Source organism: Meriones unguiculatus, chromosome 7 (assembly GCF_030254825.1).
Source record: "Meriones unguiculatus strain TT.TT164.6M chromosome 7, Bangor_MerUng_6.1, whole genome shotgun sequence".
In the NCBI taxonomy this organism is placed as follows: Eukaryota; Metazoa; Chordata; class Mammalia; order Rodentia; family Muridae; genus Meriones; species Meriones unguiculatus.
Genome location: NC_083355.1, coordinates 26,771,495 through 26,799,256, shown reverse-complemented (window position 1 = coordinate 26,799,256; position 27,762 = coordinate 26,771,495). Strand labels below are relative to the sequence as shown.

The 27,762-nt window shown below is 37.9% G+C and overlaps 1 protein-coding gene across 15 annotated transcripts in view; it reads left to right on the top strand.

The window, feature by feature from the left end:
* Spag9 (sperm associated antigen 9) overlaps positions 1-27,762 on the top strand; it is a 130,054-nt gene that overhangs the window by 42,078 nt on the left and 60,214 nt on the right. For 6 of the 15 annotated variants that reach the window (XM_021643104.2, XM_021643101.2, XM_060386959.1 and 3 more), the window contains exons 4-6: positions 6,133-6,227; positions 10,916-11,066; positions 22,372-22,413. In XM_021643104.2, the coding sequence (XP_021498779.1) occupies positions 6,133-6,227; positions 10,916-11,066; positions 22,372-22,413 (288 nt within the window). Of the gene's footprint in view, positions 1-6,132; positions 6,228-6,672; positions 7,077-10,915; positions 11,067-22,371; positions 22,414-27,762 lie in introns of those variants that run through there. The other 9 variants (XM_021643109.2, XM_021643108.2, XM_060386963.1 and 6 more) reach the window with 4 other exon arrangements.

The window sequence follows — 27,762 nt, the reverse complement described above, 5'->3', positions numbered from 1 at the left end:
GACTTTTACACTTTTAAAATCTAGAATTACATATCCATGTAGAAAATTTATTAGAAAACCATTATTAAATAGTTATTTAAGACAGTTCCTTAGTTGGTTAGCAAAACCTTTGTGCACATAGTAAAATATTTACATGATGCTGAGAATATTGATTTGCTGCTAGTTTGGAAAATACTGCATTGGTAAGATATTGGTATAGAGCTCTGCATTTATATAATTTAGTTGTAAATTTATAATACATTAAAATGTATTTGAAATGACTGTAATTTTGGCAACTTATGATTTTGAGATTCATCTATATACTAATTTTTAGATATTTTTGGCTTTTGGTGTATGGGTGTCCTGCCTGCTTGTCTGGGCATCATGCAAGTGCAGCGCCTACAGACACCAGAGGAGGTCATCAGATCCTCTGGAACTCAGATACACAGTTAATGGTTGTGAGAGGCACGCCGATACTAGCAGCTGAACCTAGGTCCTCTGGAAGAAGAGCCAAGGCTTTTAACTGCTGAGCCATCTCTCCAGCCTTCTTTAGTATTTTAAATTGGTATTTGCAGCATATAATCCCCTAGTAACCCTTGTTTTTAAGAGTCCAGTAATCTTTATTATGTTATATTTGTTTCTGTCTTGTCAGTGTGATGATTGTTATTGTGTGTTATGGTCAGTCTGGAATTCACATACCTAAATGAATTTTACAATCCTCTCCTCCCTCCCCTTTTCTCTCTCAATTTCTGTCTCCTCTCTTTTTCTCTCCCCTCCCCCACCTCTTTCCTTTCCTTCTTCCTTCTTTCTGTAGCCCTGGCTTACCCTGGAATACATCATATAAGCCAGGCTGGCCTTGAACTCACAGAGTTGTACCTGCCCCTGCCACCAGTGTTGGGATTAAAAGTGTGTGCCATCACCACTCATGGCCATTTTCCCTTTACTAATCCTGTTTTATGTCATACTGGAGTCTAGGCTTGGTTTTTGTTTGTTTGTTTGTTTAATTTTTCGAGACAGGATTTCTCTGTGTAGCCCCAGCTGTCTTGGAACTAGCTCTGTAGACCAGGCTGGCCTCAAACTCAAGAGATCCACCTGCCTCTGCCTCCCATGAGCTGGCATTAAAGGTGTGCACCACCACTGCCCAACTTGATTTTAGTCTTTACCTATTTTTCTAGGGTCTTGCTCATGCTCCCACAGTCCTATTTGTAGACTTCAGTTCCTATTTTTCTTCCATTGCTTTGTAACCTATCCTGCTTATGGCAGGGATCAATGTTACTGCTTTTAAGCATCATAAAATTGTATTAGACTGAATTTCATTTGCTTTTGAATAGTGTAGAATTTTTTTCCCCACTTATGGGATTGGGGTTAAGTATTACTACCTGGAACACAAACTGTCACAATTGATAGCCAGGAGTAGAAGGAAAAGTTTGATCACAAAGGATCAAAAAGCCCTGGGAGATAGGAGTAGGTTATTTAACAGTTTTTAAGTATGTTAAAAATACCCATGTTTTGGGGCTGGAGAGATGGCTCAGTGGTTAAGAGCACTGTCTGCTCTTCCAAAGTGCATGAGTTCAATTCCCAGCGACCACATGGTGGCTCTCAACCATCTATAATGTGAACTCATTCCTTCTTCTGGCGGGTGTAAATGTAGATGGAACACTCATATACATAAAATAAATAAATCTTAAAAACATGCCCATGTTTTAATAAATATTGTTTACTAGATATTAAAGTAGGTTTTTTTACACTGTTGATTTCAGTACCAGAGTAAGGTCCTGCATGTAGTGTTTACTTTATTGCTTATCAGTCATGATAATTATAAAATATAGTTGGAGGAATATGTTTAAATGTCTTAAGTAATTAATAGTAATAAATGAGGTTTTAAAAGTAATGTTTTTTTATAGTAAGTGGAGATTGTTAAATTGTGGTATAATATTAAAGTATATTTAAATTATTTATGTTCTTTTTAATTCTTGAAAGAAAAAATATAAAGTGAAATTTCATTTTCCTAATATCTGTTCAGTAAAAGTGAAGATAAATTTCTATAGAAATTTAAAAACCTGCTATCAGTTTCTTACAAAAAGGTATAACAAGTTTTCTGTCTGCTCCCATGCCTTAAGAGATGTACGCTATTGGATGAAAAATGGTCTCAAGAAAGCGTCATTACCAAGCCAGAGGTCTTGGCTTATCCAGTCATCAGGCAACTTTGCCCTGCTGGCTGACAGCTCTCTTACAGGATTCCCTTCTTCACTTACAAAAGACTTCTATCTTTTGCCCTGATAAACTCTTAATTTGTTTGCCTCAGAGTAGGCTTATGTAACACAGATAAGGCTGCTTTGAAATGTGAGTCGTTCACTATAAGCTAAAGTTGTCTGTTTATCCATTTGCTGTAGAGACTTTGATCAGTTAGCAAGAATAAAAAGCTCTGAAATCTTTTAGGGTACCTTTAAAAAGTGAACTCCAGAGAATAGGACTCCATAGCCTATTTATGGTTACTTCCAATGAAAGTAGCATTTTTCACCGACACAAAATTATATTAATGTTACCTTGACCAAACACACTGTTTACTGCTAACAATGGGAAACACATTCTGGCTCTTTTTGAAAATGTGAATGACCATTCTTTAATCAAATAATAAATTTGTATATATTAGTGAATTTACTTAAAGGAATAATACCTTGCTATACTTGGTATATGTGGTAGCCTATATTTATAATCTACCGCATCCGCACTTAGAAGTTGAGGGGCCAACCTGGAGTAGTGAGTTCTAGGTATTCAACAAGACCCTTTATCATAAAGCTAACCACCAACCAATCAACTAACTAACTAACTAACTAACTGTATTAGTTTCCCGACAAAGCAGTTTAAATAAGGAAGTGTTTACTTTGGTTCATTTCCAGGTTACAGTCTCTGGTGGCATAAAGCAGCTGGTCATTGTACAGACAGACAGCACAAAGCGTGTATATGCTCCGCTAGCTTTCCCTCATTTGTGCAGTGGGATATCCACGTCCATGGAGTGGTGCCACCTACATTTAGGGTGGTTCTTCCCTCTTCAGCTAATCTGCACAGTCCTTCACAGGTGTGCCAGAGGCTTGCTTATACTGTGTTCTAGATCTTTTAAAGTTGATCGTGTTCCCAGCACATTGTCTGCTGACTGACTAAAAGAAGACAAACTTTAAAGAGAACACAGGGATGGGGAGGGGGTGGTTATTATAGCGCATTAGGACTACATGTGTTGTTTTCTTATGCTAACCACTCACTACACACGTGAACTTTGTGCAGTGCTGAGAGAGTTTCAGATTTAAGTGCATTCTTAATCTTCTCCTTGGCCAACTTATCATCTCTCCCTATTTTACACTTTGAAATTTTTAGAAAGATATTCTAGGATGATGTGCCCCAAATCTTTTGCTAGTTAGTAACTAGATCTGAAACTGTCTCCCTGATCCCATGCTTTTCGGTTTCTCCTATGCTGTGCATGTATGCCTATATTATGTATATGGATATTTTTGCCTTCATGTGTGTCTGTGTACCACTTGTATATCTGATAAACACTTTGTTGTTGTTTAAGACAAGGTGCCATGTAGTTTAAGCTGGTTTAAAAAACTTGCTATATAGCTGGGGATGGACTTTTGAACTACTCATTTTGCTGCCTCCATTTCTGAGTGCTAAAATTACAGATAGATGGCCCACACCTGACCTGATTTATAGGTTACATAGGCTGAATGCTGTAAATGTTTTTCTGAGCTTTTATGTCCCACAGACTCCCACTGATTTTAGAAAAATAGCTTTGAGTACTGCATGTCGAAAGATTTAAGGTGACCAAAATCAAAAGACTAAAATCCATGCTCTTGTTGCTTTGCCTTTTGGTTTTGTCAGTGTTGAAGTCGACCTTTGCTGTGAAGCTAACTCAGTGAAGGACAGGTGCTGCCTGTCACAATTTTCATATAGTATAGTTGGAATTCTTCTTGGTGACTCCAGCTGCTACTGAACTTACTTCTAGCTATGTGAATTAATTTGTATACTGGGAATGTGATAGCTTATCTGAGATGGAGGAGGACTAAAATTGGTAGACTCAGTAGTGCCTTGTCTAAAAAAATGCCTTGTTCCGCTCTCATCTTTTTTCTATCTTGAGTGCTGGTCCCCCCACCATTAACCCCCTTTAAAATCATAATCATCCTGTGAATCATTACTAAAATTTAAAATTTTATGTGGAGCATATTTTTTCTTCTGTTTGTGAGATATAGCCTGTTATTGCAAATATCAGGAAATGCTTTAGGGTGTGGGATTTTCTTGTGGGTGTGAGGAAGAAAAGACAACGAGTTCATTGCTTGCCTGGAGTTAACTAACAGGGCAGAGGCGACATGGGTCCTACAGTGTTCACTCCTGCAGTTGCAGAAAACAGATTCGAGTCCAGCTTTCAAGCTAACGACAGACAACAGGTCACTTTCAGTTAGAGAGTTTACCTAGGCAAGTTATTTTATCCTGTATCTGAGGCTTATTTGTAAAATTAAATCAGAAATAGTTCTGTTAAAATGGTTGGCATTTTTTTTAGTATGATAGCTGCTGTTTTGTTGTTCCTCTGTCCTGGCAAGGGCTGCTTTAGTATGCTCTGTATTTCATATTGGACCATTTTGGAATGCCAGGACATTATCTCTGTAATCAGTCATTTGAAGATTCCAAATGTAGCATTGTCTAAATTTTAAATATTTAGGCATTTGAGATAGAGTATCAATCTAGAATAAGCTATTTGGATGTAAAGTTGATCTTATCTTTATATTTTGCTTACTATATATTATTGAATAAATTAATTACTATAAAAGCAATCTGGAGGAAGTTTCCGTTTTCATTACATTCTCTCGTTTGAACAAATCACCTCTATTACTATCCAGGTATGAGAACTCAACCAAGGCTTTCTAAAACATTTTTGACAATCTCATTTACATATATTAGGCCCAACATTCGCTTTGCTATATTAGTCTCATTTTAATTTTTTTGAAGTTTCTTCTTGATACAAGAAGAAAGCAGCTCATTAGTTCTGATTTGCTGACACAACCAAAAATTTTTATGGAAAAAAAATTTTAAATGATATGGAAGAGAAAAGTAGACATTTTAAATAAAACATGTAGATGTCCTTGTGATCTGTATTCATATTTCTTTTCTGTTAACATTTTTTTATTTGGACTAGCCTTTTAAGTTTTTATATGTGTGTGTGCACCTGTGTACGTGCGTGTGTTTGTGTATATGTGAGTTCTCATGGAGACCACTTAGCCTTTTCAGCTCTTGAACTAGTGTTTCTAAAACTATTTTTAAAATTACATCTCTCTGTGTGTGTGTGCGTGTGTATGTTATATGTTGAGGTAGAGAACAACTTGTAATTTCTTCCTTCTACCATATGAGTCCTGAGGACTGAACTCACACCCATATTCAGCTTTTATATCATGTTTTCTTATCTCTGACTCAGAATTAATGTATTTTTTAATTTTATTTCTATTCGTTACTATTATTAGAACTGATTATATTAAATACTGATGTTAGTAAAATAGCACAGAATGTAGTATTTTGGAGTTCTTTCAACTATAAATCTGTAGAAATAATTAAAATAACACTCTTTAAATTAAATTGAAATTTATTTTTACTCTGGTAATTACTTTTAATGTGGAACAATGAACACAGATATTTTTTCGTAAGTTTGGCATTAATTTCTTTGTTTCCCATTTCAAGTGACCAGGTCTCTCAAATGCTATGATTTTTTTTTCTTAATCAATAGTCTCTTAGAACCGCCTAACAATCTCTATGTACTAATGTGTTATTTATACTAATATTTTTCATTTTTAATGTATATATAATGTTTATATTTTAATATTACTATACTAGTATTTTAGTTAATATTTTTCATTTCATCACACATACACAATTGTTTGCAATGCAAAGCAAGATATTAGCTAAGTTTACTGAATTTAGTATCTTATATGTAAGCATTTGCATATTCCTTTGCTATTACAAATCTTTCATTCCTTAATACTTACTCCTTTACATAAAATTGAGTAATCTTGTAAGAAAGTTGTACCAAAATGTTTCCTTTGTTCTAATTCTGTGTTTTATTTTAGGTGATAGTGTTAAATTTTGTATCTATTTTTTTCTTTCTCAAAATAGATGATCCATAATTATATGGAGCACTTAGAAAGAACCAAACTTCATCAGCTCTCAGGGAGTGACCAACTAGAGGCTACAGCTCACAGTAGAATTAGGTAAGCTTTGTGATATACTTTTGCCTGACAAAATGTGAATCAGTAATCCATCTTTTTGCTTTTGTCTTTCCTGTTTTTAATCCGGAAACAATAGTTAGCCGGCGCCCAAAAATCTCTCAGGGAAAGCAAAGAATAGCATGCAAAAATAGAAATGCCACTGGAAAGGTTAAAGAATGAGCTTCATAAATTATAAGCAGCGTATTGCAGGATTTTAATTATTTTTTGATACTTGGTTGGAAATCAGAGTAGGTTTGAAGTTTTCCAGGTTTGGGTATGCTGAAAATTTTCATTTCTTCCGTGTAATTGGTCCTTTTTGTTGCAGAGAGCCATGTTTAAAGGGCTTAGCTGGCCATCTGTTTGATGTAGGAGTGTGAATAAATTATGTAGATCTCTGGGTATTGTAGCCAATGAGCTAAGCCAAGACTTAGTGGAGAGGAACGTAGTTAATAGGCTGGCTGTCCTCTGGGTTGCTGCATAAATGCTAGGAGCAGCAGCTCTATGCTTATGAGGTGGGGAGAACGGAATGACGTCATCACTTGGGAGCCGCTGCAGGATGGAGTGGAAAGCTGCTGCTGATGGCATTGTTTTTGTGGCAGCAGCTGAATGACAGATCCTCACTACAAAGATACCCCGTTGGCCCCCGTGTAGGCCTCCTGGTTCGGACGTTTCACCATGCCAGCACAGCGCCATGAATCCTGGATGCATGCTGCTGTTTGTGTTTGGCTTTGTTGGCGGGGCGGTGGTCATTAATTCTGCTATCTTAGTGTCTCTCTCCGTTTTGCTGCTTGTGCACTTTTCTATTTCTACCGGTGTGCCAGCGCTGACGCAGAACCTACCAAGGATACTCAGGTACTCCATCCAGTCTCTCTTGGAAGCTTCCTGCTTCGCTGTGGGCTTTATTTGGGTTTTGGGTTTTGGGTTTTGGATTTTTTTCCATTCTTTAGCACCATGGGTCTGCTTTGTAACCATTTCTGTTGCAGATTCAAACAATAGAAAACGGCCTCAAGCTAGGATGTCTATTATTTTATAGGTTCCTGAATGGAACCCTGTTTTCGTGTTTGGAAATTACAGACCAAAAAAAAAGGATTTTCTGTTGTACTTGTAAATATAAGGTCAGTGTGGTCTGAATGTTGAAGAGTAAGAAGAGCAGGAGCTGAGTATTGGATCCAAGTTTGTATGGCTCTGGGTTTAGCTTCTGAGCTATTTGAGGGACAAATAGCTTTTATGCTGGGTGTTGCAAATGGTTAGCCACAGAATATAGGTTAATTTTGTATGAGTTATCCTTTGCCTGATGAAGGTTTACTCTCAGCTTTATAATTTTAACAACAGCTTATGGGGGCTGATAAATATTTTCCTGCTAATACAAAATATATTTCAAGCTAAAAAAAAATCTAAATTCTTAAGACAAGAATAGAATGCCTTTCCTTCATTATTCTCACATCAAAGTTGTGAAAGCTTTACAAAGCCTATTCACTATTGTTTGGTCAGATGCCGTGCTTTCTTTTCTTTGTACTCCTGTGTGACAAATACCCATGCCTGCTTGTGGGGGTGGTCATCAGCCTGTGCAGCTTTGCTGATTTTCTCTGCTTGTGGCCTGTGTGAACCACCTTCCACATCTTAACTGTTTATGGGTTTGCTTTCTTGTCTTCTGTCTCACGAACTCAAAAGTATCTGAGTTGTTCAGTAAAATCCTAATTCAGATTTAGGCAGAAAAATGGAAGTAGTTCCTTTTGTGTGGTTGTTTTTATTCATAGGCCAGTTCATATTCTATTTTAACACTCCTGTATGGTCTAAAACTAGGTACTTGATCATTTATTTTCTTTCCTTATTTGTTTTTAAAGGTCATGTAGCCTAGGCTGGCCTTGAACCCTACAGGAACAGTCTCCCTTTCAGTGCTGGGACTACAGTTCACTTTCCTGAAGTATAAAAATGAGGAACAATCTGACTATTTTGTATATATTAGTACATAAAAGAGTTGTGCACAAGTTAGTGTGTACTTAGGATGTAAGGAAATTAAAAACCTGTAGACTCAAAAATATATATAATATTAATATACAACTAATATTAAGGGCTGCCTTAGTCTTAGGCTTTGTTGGAAAAGCACTGCCATGCATTGGCTAAGACTTTGGAGCTGCACTGTCCTATGTATGCAGCCCTGGAGCCTTTGGCAATTTGCTTAATCTATTAGTTTGCACCTCTTAAGCTATTTACCTCAGTGACTGATTTTAAAAAAAAACAAGTGAGCTATTATTTTGTGCTTCATTATATTTGCACAATATATGGTCCATTATATAAGTACATCAAGTACACAGTTATTTGTATATTTTTACATTTTTAATAGAACTGGTTCTTATCTCAATCCTGCCAGTTACTATTATATAAAGTTTTGGAACATCAGTTTTCCAATTCTGAAATCTGGGAACGCAGTCCTATTTCCTGGTTGGTTTGATTAGGTAAAGTAAATCAGTCATCTGGCTCAGTCCTTGTGAGTATAGCCAAGAGGCTATTTGAAATATGTATTTTCAAAATCAGTTATACATATAGGCTAATATTTAAGTAGTCAACAAAAAAAAAAATCAGTACCTGCAACTAAAGCTACTAGCTAGAGAATATAACAAAGATGCTGATATTTGCCAGTTTTGCTTTTAGGGATTAAAATGGCTGGGCAATGATAGCAAGTGTTTTAGTTTAGGGATTTAAATCTGCCACTTGGTATTTTTCTACAAGCTACCCATTTTTTGGTTTACGTTTTTGTTACCTTTATTGAAGAGTTAATACGGACAATACCAAATATGCACACCAACAAAGTCCAAGACTAGTGTTTGCCTTCCAAGAATTTTGTTTTGAGAGTAGAATACTGTCAAACTTATGTAACTCTACATCTTGCACCTAGAAATTATCTAATTGATGAATACACAGAGGAACATATGGTGATAATAGTTTTCTAGAGCTGGAGCAGAGAAAGGAAAGGCAACTTATTTTCCCCCTTCCTAGAGATTTGTTTCTCTGAAAAAGTGATAAAAAAGCAAAATAGAGAGATGGGAATTTTACTGTTATTTTGGATTGTATCGATGCAGCATGAAGTAAAACTTGGGTTTAAAGAAGACTCTTTGGTCAGCTGTTTAAAATGTGTTCAGTATTCCATACATGTAGAAAGGTGTTTATATGGGAAGATGATTCTAATGACTGACTCATATCTCAAGTTTTGTTAGAGTCCATGTGATGGATTCTCATGAAATCTATGCTATCTTCTTAGCTTTATATTAGACACACTGATTAAATCCCTGCTTGCTTTTTTACTTTAAATCGCTGCTTGCTTTTTTTCTTGGGGCATGAAAACTTGTTAGAAAATAAAGTCAAATAGTAGTTTGGGAATTTCTCTTCCCAAAATATGTTTTCCAAAATTGGGAATAGACATCAGGCTAACATGTTTTCATTAAAGAAAAACAAAAACTTGCTATTGTTTAATGAGGGAAAAAAGAGGGTTGTGACTTAAGAACAAAGAAGCAGAACCGATGTAGTTCAAAGTAAGAGCTAATAATGTCAAGAAACAAGTTCTGTTGCCTGGAAATATAAACATGAAATATGTACTGTATAGTCCATTAAGAAAAAAGTAAAACCTTCTTATAAAACAGTGGACTAGTGTTTATTTTGTTTCAAAATTACTTTTATTTCTTTATTATGAGAGTGTGTGTGTGGAGATCAGAAGACAGCCTGGAGGAGTCTCCTCCTGCCACAAGGGCACTCAGCTTGTCAGGCTTGGTGGCAGTGGCCTTTATCCACTGAGTCATCCCTCCAGCCTTGGGGTTTTTTGTTTGTTTTGTTTTGTTTTTGTTTGTGAGACAGGGTCTAATGTAAAACAGATTGGCCTCTATCTTGCTTTGTAGTAAAGGATGGCCTTGAACTCAAGAGCTCTTAAGTGCTGGGACTGTAGGTATGCACCAACACTCTCAGTGAAGAAAAGTTTGAAAAGAGCTGCTCTTTTCTTCCTGGCAGTAGTTGTCTTATCTGTACTTGGCCTAATGGAACTAATATAGTATGATTTGTAGAAAAACAGAACTTTGATTAAAAAAAAAACTCTTTGAATTTTTACTATTGAATAATATCCCTGTTTCAAAGAGTGTGTTCGTTTTCCCTTAGGCAGAGATAAGCCTACCCTAAAAACACTGTAGCTTGGGGAATTGAGAAAACTAGGAACAAGGGACTGGGGAGGTTGCCTTTGCCTGCTCCTCATGACTGCTAACCTACATGATCAAAACTCAGCTCTTCTCCATGGTTACCAGACCAGACCACCAAGGCTGGATGGAGCATCTCCAGTTCAGGGTCAGACCAGGCTAAGTACTGAGACATCATCTCTCAACAACTCCAAAACAGCCAGCTGAAACCAGTATCTAAACAGTTTCTCCACACTTCTCTTAGTTTCTGGGGCAATGTAAACTCTTTAGACTGTCCTTTCTCTTTAGTATATACTTATTCAGATGTGCCTACAGTATTATTTAGGAGTGCTGATTGCAAACTAATGAGACTCAGCTTCCCAGATTCCCATGGCCGGGGAAGACCTTGACTTTGTTATCCTGTCATCTTCCAAATAGCTGGGATTACAGCTCTCTTCACAGCCCAGGATCCTAACTTACAATCATGGTAAATGAAAAACTAAGATGAATTTTTTTTCTCCTCTCTTCAAATAGAAAAGAACGTCCCATATCATTAGGGATTTTCCCTTTACCTGCTGGAGATGGGTTGCTTACACCTGACACTCAGAAAGGAGGCGAGACCCCAGGATCAGAGCAATGGAAATTTCAGGAATTAAGTCAACCACGTTCTCATACCAGCCTGAAGGTAAGCTTTATCAGTATGTTTTATAATCGTTCTTACTCAAATAGAAATAGCAGAAAACCAAAGGTTTTCTGGCCAGTTTAGTGCTGGCCAGATAGTTTACTGGGTGAGAGTGCTTGCCACTAACCCTGACAAGGGCTCATACTCAGGACCCACATGGTGGAAGGAGAGAACCAACTCCTGACTACCCTCTGACTTCTACACAACTGCCACAGCTCCAGGTCACCTCTCACCCCACACAAATAAAGAAATGAAACCTAAATTTAAAAAATATAATAGTTTATATACAGTTTAATTTGAAGGTTATCTTAAAAACAAAAAACCTAGATGAGCTCTTTCCAGGTTGTATGGTTTTGCTAGTTAATTTTAAGTTATATAGAAAAACAAAACCAAATACTGTTACATCTTTAGCTTAGTTAAGGTGACTATTGCTATGATGAAACACCAGGACCAAAGCAACTTGGGGAAGAGTGGATTTATTTGGGGTGTACATCACTTTATCATCGAAGAAAGTCAGGGCAGGAACCTGGAGGCAGGATCTGATGCAGAGGCCATGGAGGAATGCTGCTTACTGATTTGCTACATACGGCTTGTTTAGCCTGCTTTTTTATAGAAGCCAGGGCCACCAGTCCAGGGATGGCACCACCCACAATGGGCTGGGCCCTCCAACATTAATCACTAATTAAGAAAATGCCCTACAACCCTGCCTATTCCCAGATTTTAATGGAAGCATTTTCTCGATTTAAGTTCCCTCTTTTCTGATTGCTCTAACGTGTCAAGTTGACATAAAACTATACCAGCACAATCTTGCCCTAGTATACTAATGACAAGGATTTTATATTTAGTCTATGTAATGTGAATCTAGAACTTAGGGTGCAGTGACTTGTGGACCTAATTGGGATTTTGTTTGTTCGTGTTTGGTTTTTTATTTTTATTTTGTTTTTGTGGTACTGGGGATCAACTTAGGGTGTTCTTGTTGCTGTTTGTTACTGCTTTTTGCATCTTATATCCAGAAATTCTAGCAATTTATTTTTAGTAGTATTGTTGGTGGTGGGGCACATGTGTGGAAGTCAGGGGACAACTTTGGGGAATTCTTTCTTTCACTGTAGGTTCTAGGAATAGAATTCAGGTAGTCAGGCTTGTACTGAATACACTTCGGCCACTGAACCATCTTGCTAATCCTCAACTCTGGGTCGGGAGCATGATCAAAATTTCATGTGTCTGTGTACCAGCTTGTTGTCTATATGTGTCCCACCTGGATGTAGTGCCTGTGAAGGCTGTAAGAGGGCACTGAATCCCCTGGAACTGATGTTACAGGTAGTTGTAAGCCACTCAGTGTGGGTGCTAGGAATGGAACCCGGGTCATCTTCATGAGCCACAAGTATTTTTAATCACTGAGCCATCTCTCTAGCCCTTCCTATTATTTAATTGAAAATTACTGCCATCTAAAAATCCTTGGTTCACACTATAGTAGGGCTTTACTTTATTATATTTCTCGTTAATGAGAACCAGAGTCTCACATGAAGCCCAGATTGACCTTGAACTCAATGTAGTCCTTCTACCTCAGCCTTCCTTCAAAGTGGTAGGATTGCAGGTATGCCCAGCACACTAAATTATAATTTCATTGGAAAAAAAAATACATTTTTCCTTCTTTAAAACTACTTTATGAAAGTGATCTATAAAATGCATTGTGTTTAGCTAAAATGACCTAGTGTTAACTTTTTAGAGAGTATATTTTGATCTAGAACAATTCAGTGAATAATTGATAAATGTAATTAATAAGGTATTCTAAGAAGAGATACATTAGTAATACTCAAATGTTTTGTTTTGGGTTTGTTTGTTTTGTTTTGTTTTGAGACAGGGTTCCTCTGTGTAGCCTTGGCTTTGTAGACCAGGCTGGCCTCGAACTCACAGAGATCAGCCCACCTCTGCCTCCCTGAGTGCTGGGATTACAGGCATGTGCCACCATACCTAGCCATTCAAAAATGTTTTTAAGGTAGTCATGATTGCATGCAGCTATAATTGTAGCTAATAGGTTGGCTGAAGCAGGAGGGTTTCAGTCAATTTGATTTGCAATCGAAGTAGCTAGCATAGGCTGCCTTTGAAGACAGCCTCTACTACAGAGTGAGATCCTAGCTCAACATTAGACAGAGAAGGGGAGAGGAAGAGAACACTATCATTTGAGCTCAGCCTGGGCAACATAGACCTTACCTCAAGGAACAAACATAAAAATTTAATTATGGTCTATAAAATGAAAGCCAGCCAGACACAAGTGGAGCACACCTTTAATCCAATCCTAGAACTCGGTAGTAGAGACAGGCAGATCTCTGTGAGTTCAAGGTCAGCCTGATCTACATAGTGAGTTTCAATTCAGCAAGAGCCACATAGTAAGATCCTGTCTCCAAAAAGAAAAAAGAAAAAGGTTTGGCTTATTGTAAAATCTACTGTATCATTAAACAAACAGGCTGCCTGTTGGTTTATATAGAGATGAATTCTTTCTCCTTCTTTTTGGCAAGACATGGTCTCAAGGTATTTCAGGCTAGTTTCCAACTCACTATATAGTCAAGAATGACCTTGAACTTCTGATATGAGTCCAATTCCTGACTGCTAGAATTATAGAAGGCATGTGTGAATGCACCTGGTTAATGTGGTGCTGGGAATTGAACAAAGGCTTCCTATACATGCTAGGTAAGCGCTCTGCCAACTGAGTTACATCTTTCGTTCCTTACATCCTTCTTGCTTTTTCCTCATAGTTCTCAAGAGTTAAGTACCTGTTAATATCCTCTGAAAGATTAAGCCATTTACTTATTTATTTTGTTGCTCTCTGTGAGAACATAATCACAGGGAACTTAGGTACTGTTGCATTCTGAGCATTTAGAAAGTGATCAGCAAATTGTAGAAACTCAGCATATGTTTTGTTGTTGAAACGGGGTCACACTTTGTATCCCAGGCTGGTGTTACGCTTGTAATTCTCCTCCCTCAATCTCCTGAGTGCTAGGATTATAGACATGCACCATCACATGCAGCTAGAACATTATTTTAAATGAATTGTTTTATCTTTATGTGTATTTATGAGTAGCGCCCCCTGAGTGAAGTGCTCGAGAAGGCCAGGAGAAGCCATTTTAGGTGTAAGCTACCTGGATATGAGTGATACGGCTTATGGGTATTTGGTTTGAGAACCAAACCAGGATCCTCTAGAAGAGCAGAAAAGTGCTCTTCAGTATTGAGATGACTCTCCAGGTCCAAGTTATTTGCTTAGATGTCTTCTGAGATAATATGAACGATCTTTTCAGCTGTAGATAGAAGAGATATTTAAAACTTTTCATTGATTTTTTTAATATGTACTCAAAGTAGTAGGCAGTCACTGAGCTTCTGAAAGTTCTCTTCCTCTCAGAACAATCTTAGACACTAAGTATGCCTGTCCCGTTTCATGTATAATTTGTTAGAAGTTACTTGTGTTCAGAATATGTCAATGGTGCTGTCACTAAGAAGCATTTGTTCTTCATTCTGTAGTCACACTTTTTTCTTATGTACTTGTAGGTTTAGTAGATCTTAGAAAATACCTCTCTCAATTGCTCACTTCCTGTGTTCCCTTTTCCAAAACAAACTTAAGTAGGAAGGATACTTATAGCATATAAAAAATACGTACCATGTGGCAGCCATGTTTTAATTACTATCCAGACTGAACTGTAAGGGAAGATTATTTGTAGTTGTTTTTTATTAAATCCAGTAGTACACTATGACAGAACCTTATTGACAAGTTATGAACCAATTAAGAAATCATTAATAATGGATTTTATCTACCCTGAAAATACAAAGATAACTTTTTATGCCCCCAAAAGTTTGTAAAGCAAAATCCAATCTGTTTCTGCTTGATCTGGGGAAAAGCTCGGGTTTCTAGAGACTAGGTGGTACACTGTAGAAGTATGTCTGCTAAGTAGAATCCGTGTTATTGCTTGCTTAAGTCCCTGCTGTTAACCAGATACTTTTCTCTAACTTTGTCAAGAGTTGGGAGTGAGGGCTTGATTCCCACATGGACCATGTCCTAAGCATGTCACATAGCTTCTCATCTTGGTTTTCATATGAGACAGGAATTGGAGCAGGCTGGTATGTTGGCATGTGTGTGTGTTCACTCATGCTTATGCCCTGGATGGTGCTGGTGTGCACTACTCACTGTTCCCAACTTTTTACATGGTTGCCACAGCTCTTTCTCATTTCTCCTGAGAACTTTGATAACGACCTAGCTATGTTTAGGCCATGCTTTGACTTCACTGTGAAAAGAATAATCAAAGGTCATGATTATAAGTGACTTTAATTTTGCTAGAACATTTTTTGTTTGTTTGTTTGTTTGTTTTTCGAGACAGGGTAATAGCTCTGGCTGTCCTGGACTCGCTTTTTAGACCAGGCTGGCCTCAGACTCACAGGGAACAGCCTGCCTCTGTCTGCCAAGTACTGGGATTAAAGCTGTGTGCCACAACAACAGGCCTAACACTTTTTTTGAAGTAAGATTAATATGAGAATGTTCTATGATAAAAATCACATGATGAGTTTTAAACAGTGTAATAGGAAGCAATAAAAAACTTTGATGGAAGAATGTACAAAGGAGATTTGCTGATGATGTTAAAGTTATAAACCTTCTTTTTTGATTTGTTGAAAATTTCCTGGTGTAAGAGATCTGTCAATGTTGCAAGAATCCTGAGAGTTTCTAGAGTCATGCACCTAAAACTGTTTTAAGTCTTTAAAAAAAAATTATGTATTTATTTATTATGTATACAATGTTCTGCCTACACACCAGAAGAGAGCACTAAATCTCAGTATAGATGATTGTGAGCCACCATGTGGTTGCTGGTAATTGAACTCAGGACCTCTGGAAGAACAGCCAGTGTTCTTAACTTCTGAGCCATCTCCCCAGCCCCTAAGTCTTTTTTTTTTTTAAACATATTTCCTAATACACTTTTTCAGAGGTAGACAAGTAAATGATAGAATTTCAAGTATTGTTTGTATCATAAAGAAAGCAAAGTAAAACTGGGTGTGATGGCGCTTGCTTTTAATCCCAGAACTTTAGAGGCAGAGGCAGGTGGATCTCTGAGTTCAAAGCCAGCATGGTCTACAAAGTGAATCCAGGACATCCAGGGCTATGCAGAGAAATAAAAAAGAAAAGAGAGGGAGAAAAAAGATATATACAACTATGAAGATCTTACAGTGTAATTTATTTATTAGTATGTGATATCATAGTAAACAATATAAAGCAGGGTTGTAGAGAAAGATGCTATGTTGGGGTAACTGTGGGAATGGGCAAGCAAGTGGGAATATTGCGCAAAAGGAGTTATAAGAGGAGACACAACAGCAACAACAATGCTGCGTGTGGGGCCGCAGCCGGGGATATTTGGGGAGCGGTTTCTCTTCATCCTGTTCCTCTCCTACCTTTCTGAAGCACCAACATACCTTTGGTTGAGCTGACCCCAGACATTCTACTTGCAAACCTTAGTGGAAAATTCAGTCCTCACCTTGCCTTTTTTTTTTTTTTTTAAATCATTTATCGGTTTGAGTATATTCAGGTTCTTGAAAGGCTTCCTTCAGTTTGCATGGTAGAGTGGCTTCATCTCCCACTTGCTCTTTCTTCCCTGTTAATTTCACTTCTTTTGAGTCCTCTAAATACTGGAGAGTCAATACTTAAACTGCTGCACTTTTCCTAATCTAGTTGGTTCAAGTTCCATGTCTGAACATTGCTGTTCCCAAGTTTATCTCCAGCCATGACCCCTTTCCTGAACTCTAGGTTTCTACACCCATTTGCATTTCTGGATTATATTAAAGTTTTACCCTGCTTTAGTTACTGCCACAAACATGCCCTTTCAAGACCAACCCCAAGAACCACAGTTTACATGAAGCCTTCCTCTTAGCTCTCTGTTCCTTCCCTCAGCCACTACCCTTTCTTTTTTTCTTTCCTTTCTTCCTGCTCCTCCAGGGTCTTGCTCAGGCTGGCCTTCTCCTTCAGTACCCCTCTGCACCATTGCTGTCACTGGATTAATGTCCTCAAATCAAAATTTTAAGACAAGTACAAGGAGGAAAATGGAAGTTTTATATTTTATCATTAACTGAACTCTCTTACTGTAGAACTTCAACTGAATTGCTAAAAATAAAGCAAATGGGCAAAGCAGTTTTTTTTCCCCCTTTTTTAAAATGAGTCATAGAAATGCTAAATATGAGAATGAGTAAAAATGTTCAAGTGAGAATTTTTCCTCTACCCTGACCCCATCCCTGTGGTTCTGGGGTTTGGACCTAGGGTCTTATTCATATTATACAAATTCTTTACCACTGACCTATACCTCGAACCCAAGGCCAGCTTTTTCATCTAACTGAGTGACATTATGAATAAATAAAGTAGGAATTTGCAAACAAAAGGCAATTCCTCCGATGATAACCGTACTCTCAGTACTGTCGTGTAGCAGTGCTTTGTCTTGCCTTCCTTTCTCTGCACAGGTCAGACTGAACAGACAGCAGAGAGGACAGAGCAAGCAGAGTTAGCTCTGTGTGGTGATAGCCTGGTTTAGAGTAAGAGCTGCAGCAGGGTAAAGGATATCCAGTTAGCAGGGTAGCCTAACGTGTGTCTCAGTTCCTGAAAGAATAATAAAGGCCTAGCCAAGTTGAGCTAGCAGGCATGGGTGTCTGGGCCTTAGTCAGTGAGGAGAACATGAAGGAGGAGCAAATTTGAAAATGTATAGATGTAGGTTCAAGCAGTTTGAGTTGCATAGCAAATAAGAGGAGTACATGTGACTCAAATGAAGAATAGCCTGTTCGAGAAAGCTAGAGTGGCAGGAGGAGATTAAAGGATGGAGAGGGCAGGGGAAGAGGAAAAGCAAACAGGAAAGACTAATTTTTTGTGTGCCTAGAAGAATTCAGTAGGAGAATTGACAACAAAAGAGAAAAATGGAGACACCAGAATCCTAGAAGATGGGCAGGGGAGGGAATCAATCACGTTCTTAACTGCAATTCCAGTCTTCCTTGAGTGGGACACTTTAGTTTTCCTAGGTTTTGCCCTTATAAGCAATGCTGTAATGAGTAATCAACCAAGGTCTTAAAAAATGAGCATGAGGGGCTGGAGAGATGGCTCAGAGGTTAAGAGCACTGAACTGTTCTTCCAAAGGTCCTGAGTTTAATTCCCAGAACCACATGGTGGCTCAGAACCATCTATAATGAGATCTGGTGCCCTCTTCTTACCTGCAGGCACAAATCCAGACAGAATGCTATATAAATAAATCTTTTTTAAAAATGAGCATGAAAAGTTTGTGAATAGGGAATGTATTTGCTTATCGCTGCCTCTCCACACATGTGTGTATATATTCCCCCAAAAGTGCTCCCTTTGAATAGTATTCTGGGTTATTGATTGTTGGCAGGATATGACTTTTAGAATGAGAAAAACAATTGTAAGTAATTACAAGGACTGGATTGTACCTACTTAGTAATTTTTTTTAGAGAATCATTTTACAAAATTATGACGTGAAATACTTTTATAGATCCACTGTGAGAAGCTCACGTTGGCAGGACCCGGTATGTAAAGGCAATGGTCAGTCTGTGCTGCATTCTTAGGGGATGTGCTTAGCATACAGAGCAGGAAACTAAACAGAGCCAGCATTCTTGCTGAGAGTCTTCCGTCCTCTTCTGTGTGTGGGAAAGTTCAGGAATTGTTCCTGTTTCCTTGGTCTTTACGAGCTTGAATCTCAATAGTAGCTACACCATATTTCTGCTGTCTTATTCCTTTTAAGAAATTAAATTTTAAAATAGCAAAGTTAAAAAAAACTTTTGAGATAATTTTATACTATAGCAGAAATTAAAAACAAAAATAGATTATGCATTGTGGTTCCATACTCTTTTTGCTTGTGACCAGAACATAAGGAATTTGTCTCATACTTATAGGTTTTTTTTGCCTGTGTATTTCTCCCTGCACATGTATCCTGATTTGATAGGTTCTGAAAAAAGGTTTGATAGGCTTGTGGTGCTGTGAAATTGTAAAAGGATAGACTTAGTCTTGTCATTCGTTTTAAACTTTTGTTTGGAGAAAAGAAGATAGAATTATTTCTTTGTGGAAATTTGTTTCCTTTTATTTTGGAGACAGGTCTCACTCTAGTCAAGGGCTGGTCTAGAACTCACTGTGTATCCAGGGTGACCTTGAATTTAAAGGTCATTCAGCCTCCTGAATGTCAGAATTGTAGGCATACAACGTCAGGGCTGGCTTTTATTGCACATTTATTGTGTTGTATGTTACCAAGATGCTTATATGTGATGAGAATTAAAATTAATAAAAAACACCATTTGAAAACGTTGGTGTTTAAAGCTTATATTTTATGTGTCTTCTTTTAAGTCATCAACACACAGTGTTTATTAAATACTCACTGATATTTAAATGTTTCAGAATAAGAAAAAAGTAAAGGGCCTCAACTTCCTGAGTAGCTGGAATAACATGCTTGTGCTACTATGCCCAGGACAGACCTTGGCTTTTATATGTGCGTATTGATAGCACATGCTTACAGTTTTTATATTTTTGAGATAAATTAGGCTTGTGCTCTAAGTATTTTTCTTGCAACTTGTTTTTTTCATTTAACACTTTTAATTTTATATTTTATATATTATGAGTGCTTCGCCTACTTGTATGTATGTCCACCATTGGTGTGCCTGGTGCCTGCAGAGATCAGAAGAAGGCATTGGATCTCACAAAGCTGGAGTTATAGACTGTTGTGAGTCACCATGTAGGTGCTGGGAACCAAATCCTAGTCGTCTGGAAGAGCAGCATGGGCTCTTAATCACTGAACCAGCTCTTCAGTATCTGTAATATGATTTCTTGTTAGTGTTTATTTGTGTGTGTGTGTGTTGTTTGCTTTTAAATAGGGGTTTCACTGTGTTGCTCTGGACAGTCTGTGATTGGCTATATAGACCAGGTTGGCCTTGAACTCAAGATTTTCTCTATTCTGCCTCTTGAGGGCAGGGATTAAAGGTGTGTGCCACCCCATCTAGCAGACTTTATACCTTTGTAAAGAGAACACCTCCCTCTCCGATATGACATATGTATGTGTTTGTGTGTGTGCTATATATATAGCATGAGAGTTGAGGTTGTCTGTCAGTCCTTACCTTCTGTCCTGTTTTATCTTTACTGTTCACTGATGGTCTTCAAGCTTCCAGATATCTCCTGCTTCTGTTTTAGGAGCACTGGAATTGTAGACATGTACTGCCTCACCTGGCTTTCCATGGGATATAAACTTTTTATGGGATATAAACTCAGATCCTCACACTTGCCTGGTGAACGCTTTATCCTCAGAACTATATTTCCATCCCTTTGTTACCTTTTTCCCCTTTGATGGATGTACTTCCCATTTCCCTTATTTATATTGTTGAACACCTGGTTGGCTCCACAGCTATTGTTAACAGTGTTGAGCAGAATTGATGTGCAAATGTCTCTGTGGTGGATCACCTTGGAGTTCTTTGGGTGAATACCTCTGAGTGATATAGTGGGGTTATATGGTAGACTTTTAGTTTTTTGAGAAATCTCCATGCTGATTTTTACAGAGGCTGGGATAGTTTGCATTCCTGCCCCAGGATATAAGGGTTCCCTTTTGTTCATTCTCACTAGTGGTCGTTATTTGTTTTCTTAATGATTGCCATGCAAACTGGAATAAGATGGAATCTCAGTGAGTTTTTGTTGTTCTATTTTTAAATTAATTTAACTTTTGTTTTATTTGAGACAGAGTGTTATCATGTGTTCCTGGCTGTCCTGGAACTTAATAGGTAAATGGCCTCAAAACTCAAAGAAATCTGCTTGCCTCTGCCTCTTCTGGGAATGAAGGCCTGAACCACCATGGGTACCAATGAGTTTTGCTCTGCGTGTTCTGATAGCTAGTTCCATCTGCTTATTTTCTACAATGCTTAAAATTTTTAATATAATATTGCCAACTTATATTTTCAGTAGAGAGTAATACACATATATATTTAGATTGGATAAAAATCATTTTTATATCTACAATTCAGTTTCTAGTGTAAAAAAGTACATGTAGGGGCTAACAATTATGGATAATTAATGTAAATAATATAAATATGAATTAAATCTTCCCCACCAGCAGTTTTTTTTTTTTTCTTTTTGACACTAGTTCTCATGAAGCCCATACTGCCCTTGAACTCCCTATGTAGCAGAGATTGCCCTTGAACTCTTGATCCTTCTGCCTCCACCTTCTAAATGTTGGGGTTATAGATACATATTCCACACCTAGCTAATTAAATCAGGTGACGGGGGAGTTTGATAAATTTCCAAACCAAGAATATTTAAAATTCAATGTTGCTTTAGTTTGAAGAGAGTCCCTGCTTGCTTTTTTTGTTTTTATGTCTGAGAAGAAAAATCATAGATAGAAATAAATAGAAAAAAATGCTTGTTTTTGATCCTTGGTGTTACTTATCAGTTTCAGTAATGGTGAGGGGAAAAGAAAGGGCATAGCAAACATTTTCATGTTTGGCACATTGGAATGTCCGTAGTTTGTGTGTGCCCATACACCACACACATATATACACATACAAAATAACAGTATGAGAAAATATGAGTTAAAACCCTGACCCAGGTGGAGTCTCATGTAGAACATTATTACTTCATTATATCATAAACTTGGAATCTTAGCAGTAATGAGTTGGATTGTTTTGTTTTGTTATTTGGTTTTTTGAGACCGGGTTTTTCTATGTAGCTGTGGTTGTCCTGATATTCTTTCTATATAGACAGGCTGGCCTCCTAACTCACAGAGATCCGCCTGCCTCTGCCTCCCAAGTGCTGGGATTAAAGGCCTGCTCTGCCATGTCTGGCTGTAATTTTTGTATCTTGAGATAGGTCTTAATGTCTTTTACATTAAAAAAATATTGTGGGGGGCTTGCATGTGTTCAAGTGTATATGTGGGCGTCAAAGGCAGCTTTCGGGAGTTGGTTCTGTCCTTCTGCCATGTGGTTCTGAGGGTTGGACTGAGGTTGTCAGATTTGGCAGCAAGCTCCTTTTCTTGGTAAACCATCCCACCCTAGACAAGGACTTGCTGTGTTCCAAGGCTGGCCCAGAAATCACCATGAAGCCTAGGTCAGCATTCAGCCTTTAGTCTTCCTGCTTTAGCTTTCCAGAGCTGGGATCACAGGCAAGGGCCACTGTATCTGAATTTCCAAAGCCTCATTTTAAACACAGGAGGTAATGAATGGAGTTATAGCCTAAGAAGTAGTATAAACCAAAAATATAGATTTATTAACACCGAGTAAACGCTTTTTTTCTTCTTTTATAATTTTTCCCTCTACCCAGGTCAGCCATAGTCCTGAACCTCTGAAGGCTGTAGAACAGGAGGTGAGAATGGTGACTCAGAACATTTTGCAAAAAGTAAACAGAAGAGATTAACTATTGGTTACTTTCTCAAACTGCTATTCTTCAGCTATCACATGCTCTATTTGGAAGACTATTGATGTTATTCTCTGAAATACAGAAGAAAATAATTTACAGTGGTTGCCAGGGCTTTACTGTGACTATAATTTGCTCCTCCTTCAGAGTAAGCATTTTGAAACTTAAAAATGTAAGTGCATTCTGTGAAAAATTCAGTGTTTCCATTTATCCAACTCTGGGTAAGAAATTTTGCACAAATTCTTTGCTTAGGGCAGGGTATACATTGCTGGGATAGCCTTGGGGACAGCCAAGGTGTCATTTTTACCAAGGGCTACTTCTACTGCTTAATAGTTTTCTTCAGCTCTACTCAGGGCCCTATTCAACTTTGTTCCCAGAAAAACTATGAAGAATGCTGCTTGTCTGACTTGATATGCTAAGTTCTCCAGAAGATTGCCCATGGTCTAGGTCAACAGTTAGCCCAGGTCCATGAAAGCCTCAACATTGAAGTGAAGCAGGGTCCTCCTCTTTCGGAAATGTCCTCAAAAGTTAGGTCATTCCTGTCTTTTCTTTAATGACCTGAATTTATACCAGATTTATTTTAACTATCTGTGTCTAAAGTTTTGACTCTCCATGTTCCTTTGAGTCACAGACTTTTATGGGAATCTCATTACACAAAATTCTTTCTTAAACAACAACAGCAACAACAAACATATGTTCTTAGAACCTAGTCACTGTGCTGTAGAGTTGTGAACTAAAAGAGTCTGTACCAGTTGCTTTCAAGGCTGAGTTTTACTTGGGGAGAAAGTAACATCAGCATAAAATTACAAAGTGGCAGGTGTTACAGCTGGGGATTTCATTTGGGGCTGGTTACTTCTTTCCTTTCATCCAGTTTAAAAGTTTAAATCTAAAATGCAGAGAGGCTGAGAAGAGAGATAGCAGTTGGATATTTATAATTTCAGTGCTGGAGGGATGGGTAGACAGAGCCATCTCTAGGGCTCATTGGCCAGCTAGTCTTGCTTATTTTATACCTGACAAATGAGCTACCCTGCCTTTAAAAATACAAAAACAAAGCTGGGTGTGGTGGCACACGTCTTTAATCCCAACACTCAGGAGGCAGAGGCAGGCAGATCTCTTAAGTTCCAGGACAGCCAGAGAACCCTTGCCTCGAAAAACCAAAAACAAATACAATTACTTAAGTTTGTTTTCTGCACATATACACAGACACATGCATACATACTCATACAGAGAATAAAAGGCAGACAAAAGCTATATTCTTCCCTTGATTAGTTTCTCTCTTTCCATCCTTCCCTCCTTTCTCTCTCCTTTCTTCTTTTGTTTGTTAGTTACTTTTGATCTTATTTTTTGAGACAGGGTCTCTATGTAGCCCTGGCTATCCTGGAACTTGCTATGTAGACCAGTCTGGATCGCCACTGCCAGTGCTGGGATTAAGGGCATGAGGTACTATGCCAGGCTCAGTTAGTTTATTTCAAATGAAGTTAGGCAAATTACTTATGAAGATATTACACTGGAGCATGTGGCAATTGTAAATTGTCTTTTTTTTTTTTTTTTTGTAAATTGTCTTTAATGGGGTTATTTTTCTATGGCTGTTAACATATACCTGTTCTGGGGGGTTGGAGAGATGGTTTAGAGGTTAAGAGCGCTGACTGCTCTTCCAAAGTTCCCGAGTTCAATTTCCAGCAACCACATGGTGGCTTATAACCTTCTATAGTGAGATCTGGTGCCCTCTTATGGCGTGCAGGAAGAAAACTGTATAAATAATAAATCTAAGAAAAAAAAAACCATGTACTTGTTCTGTACAGCAGTGATTATGTGACACATATATGAATGAAACAACTGAAAGTGTTCTGAAAGGCTTCTAGCCTCCTCCTCTTTTGTTTCTGTGTGTAGCCCTGGCTGTCCTGGAAAGCTCTGTAGACCAGGCTAATCCGGAAATCAGAGGTCTACCTCTGCCTCCCAAGCATTGGGATTAAAGGCATACACCACTACACCTTAAGATTTACTTATTTTTATTTATATTGACTGTATGTATATACATACAATAGTACATGTGTGCCTGGCACCCACAGAGGCCATGATAAGCACATTGGATGCCCTGGAACTAGACTTATAGGTGGCTGTTAGCTGCCATGTGGGTGCTGGGAATTGAACCTGAATTCTCTGGAAGAACAGCCAGTACTCTTAACCACTTAGCCACCTTCTAGTTCTAGTTTCTAGATTTTTACTAGCCCTATAAGAAAAACATCCTGTAGGAAATATCATAGAGATTGGTTTTACTTTGATGTTACAAAAGAGACAAAAAGTAAGGACACTTAATTTTTTTTTTTTTTTTTTGCTTCATGATAAAAACATGACATTTACCTTATTATTTATTTATTTATTTATTTTTGGGACAAGGTCTCATTATGCAGCCTTTCTTGGCCTGGAACTTGCTATGTAGACCAGTTTGACTTTAAACTCAAGGATAGTTCTGCCTGCTTTATTTTATTTTATTTAGTTTTGAGGTAAGGTCTCTATGTAGTTCAAACCAATCTTAAGCCCAATATCATGCTGCCTCAGCTTTCTAGTATAAGCCACCATCCCAACTCCTGTATTTAAGTATGTGGTTTTATGTATATTGTTAGCTGTGTTTATATTAATATAAGACATCTCTGACCTTTGTCTTGCCAATCTAAAGCTCTAGGGTTGAATATGGTAGCTTCTACCTATAATCCCAGCACTTGGTGAGGCAGCGGCAAGAGGCTCTCACCTGCATCAAACATTGTATTATTGGCTTCTCATCAAAGTGCATTTTTGCTCTTCAAAGGAATTTTGTCATCACAGCCTGGAATCCCAGAAAATGGGCTCCTTTGAAAATGTTCCCCCTCAAATTTAGAGCAAAAGCCTTGTTGGAGCTCATGCCGTTTCCCTGAGAACCAGCTGACAAAGAAATACAGCCTACACAGTGAGCTATTTTAAAGAGTGTAAAATATTTTTATGTGGCGAGAGTATGAAGTGGAAGTTACAGATCTTAGGTTATTTAGTGCCCAGGGCAACTCAGAGGTGCGTGGTCTTCCTCTAAGGTGTAACTCATCACTCTCCTGAACCCTGACATGCTGTGCTCCTTTCTTTTAGGTTTGCCTCTTCCCTAGCTCTTTGATTTCATGCTTTTAGGTGCACAAATATATTCAGGAGGTAGATTTTTGCCAAACTGTTTATATTATGAACTCTTTAATTATTAAAGAAAAAAAATTTTTTTAATTTTATTTATTTTGTATACAGTGTTTTGCCTACATGTAACACCTGTAGGCCAGAAGAGGGCACCAAATCTTATTACAAATGATTGTGAGCCACCATGTGGTTGCTGGGAATTGAACTCAGGACCTTTGGAAGAGCAGCCTTAACCTCTGAGCCATCTCTCTAGCCCAAGAGAAAAATCTTGAGGTGAAAATAACTAGGCATTCAGGCTGGAGGTATTAGTAGCTAGAATGATAGATAGATAAGAGGAAGGAAAAACAAATCACCGTGACTTCTTAAAGAATTTATTTATTATTAATTTATTAAAATTTTTTAAAAATTATCTATTTACAAAATCTTGGTTCTCTTCTCTCCCCCACCCACCCCGACCCCAAATTACTTGAACGGTGTAATCCTTTTCTCTGTAGAGATGAACTTGGTTAAGAAGTCTCTAGAGCAATGGTTCTCAATCTGTGCATCACAACCTCCTGTGGGGTCAAATGTCCCTTTCACAGGAGTCCCTTATCAGATATCCTACATAACAAAATTACAGTTATGAAATAGCAGTGAAAATAATGTTATGGTTGGGGGTCACCACATTGTGAGGAACTGTGTTAAGGGTCACAGAGTTAGGGAGGTTGAGAAGCCCTGCTCTCGAGCTTTTGTAATATACAGTCTTATTTGGTTTAAGAGCCTCAAACTTGGTTGGATTAGGAACACAATATTTTTTACAAGTGTATTAAATTTTAAACCTTTAACACATGTTAACCATACATTTTATTTTTTTCATGAGGTGTACATCAAAGCAAGACAAAGTTCATGCTGGAGTGGTGGTGGCTCTTGTTGCACTGTGAATCTCTGGATGTAGACACAGGAAGTCAGTTTTCCTGACTCAGCTCCTAACAGGCTACTTTGCTTAACTTTGCAGATCTGTCAGATGCTTTTATATCAGGTGCCAACCACCACCCCAGGGAATTAGGGATTGTTTTATTTGGGGTAGGTAGGAGGTAATAGGGAGAATTCGTTTCTTTCATTTGTTTTCATTACCATTGGAAATGAGTTCTGTACTTGAGATCCATAGAAGAAAATAATTGACACAATTCAGCTAATTTTATTACATGTGGTTTGTATTACATTGGGTCATGTCAAACAGTTTAATAATCTATGGGTAGCTTTGAGTTACTAAAAGGTGTGAATAGTTTTCTTTTCTTTTTTTTCCCCAAAACTTTCTCTCAAATCAAAAGAGTTCATCTAATTACTTACATTTAAATTTGTTTAGAATTTACCCTTTCCTTTATCATGGGAAGAGTAACAAGATATCATAAGCAAAGAAAAATTATATGCTACCCACAGTCATTTTTCATGCTTTAAAAAAAAACACAACCTTTGGGGCTGGTGTTGTACCGTACAGTTACAATACCAGCTGAGTTAGGAGGACTATCCCAAGTTCAGGGCCTGCCTGAGCTATATAGATTCAGGCCAGCTGGCATTATAGAGTGAAAGAGTGAAACCATGTTTCAAAAAATCAAAAATCAAAGCAATGAAAAGAACCCATAACATACCCAAAACAACACAAGTCATAACAAAACCAACTTTCTGATTTTATAGATCCACTGTTTTGAACCTTGTTTCTGGAGTGGCTGGGAATTGAATTGAGAACATTATGCATATTAGGCAAGCACTCTGGCACAAGGCTATACCCCAGCCCTTCAACATCTCTATCCTGCTCCCCTCCCATTTCTTCTGCCCTCTCTCTTTGGGACATCACTGGCTTAGACTAGCTGTGAATGTAAAGCGGTTCTTTTGCCTCAGTCTCCTAAGTGCCGGGACTGGATACTACAACAACGTTTTAAGTGTTGCATAGTATTTTGTTGTATGGTTTTACCTAAAAATAGCTTATTCTTTCTCATTATGGTGCACTCAAATTATGTGTATGATGCCAGGATTAAACCTATGTGTTAGGCAAGCACTAATATATACACCCTATAAATAATTTCAATCTTTTATTTCAAAATTTCTATCTAGAAAATTTTCAGCCAGGTGTGGTGGCACATGCCTTTAATCCCAGCACTTGGGAGGCAG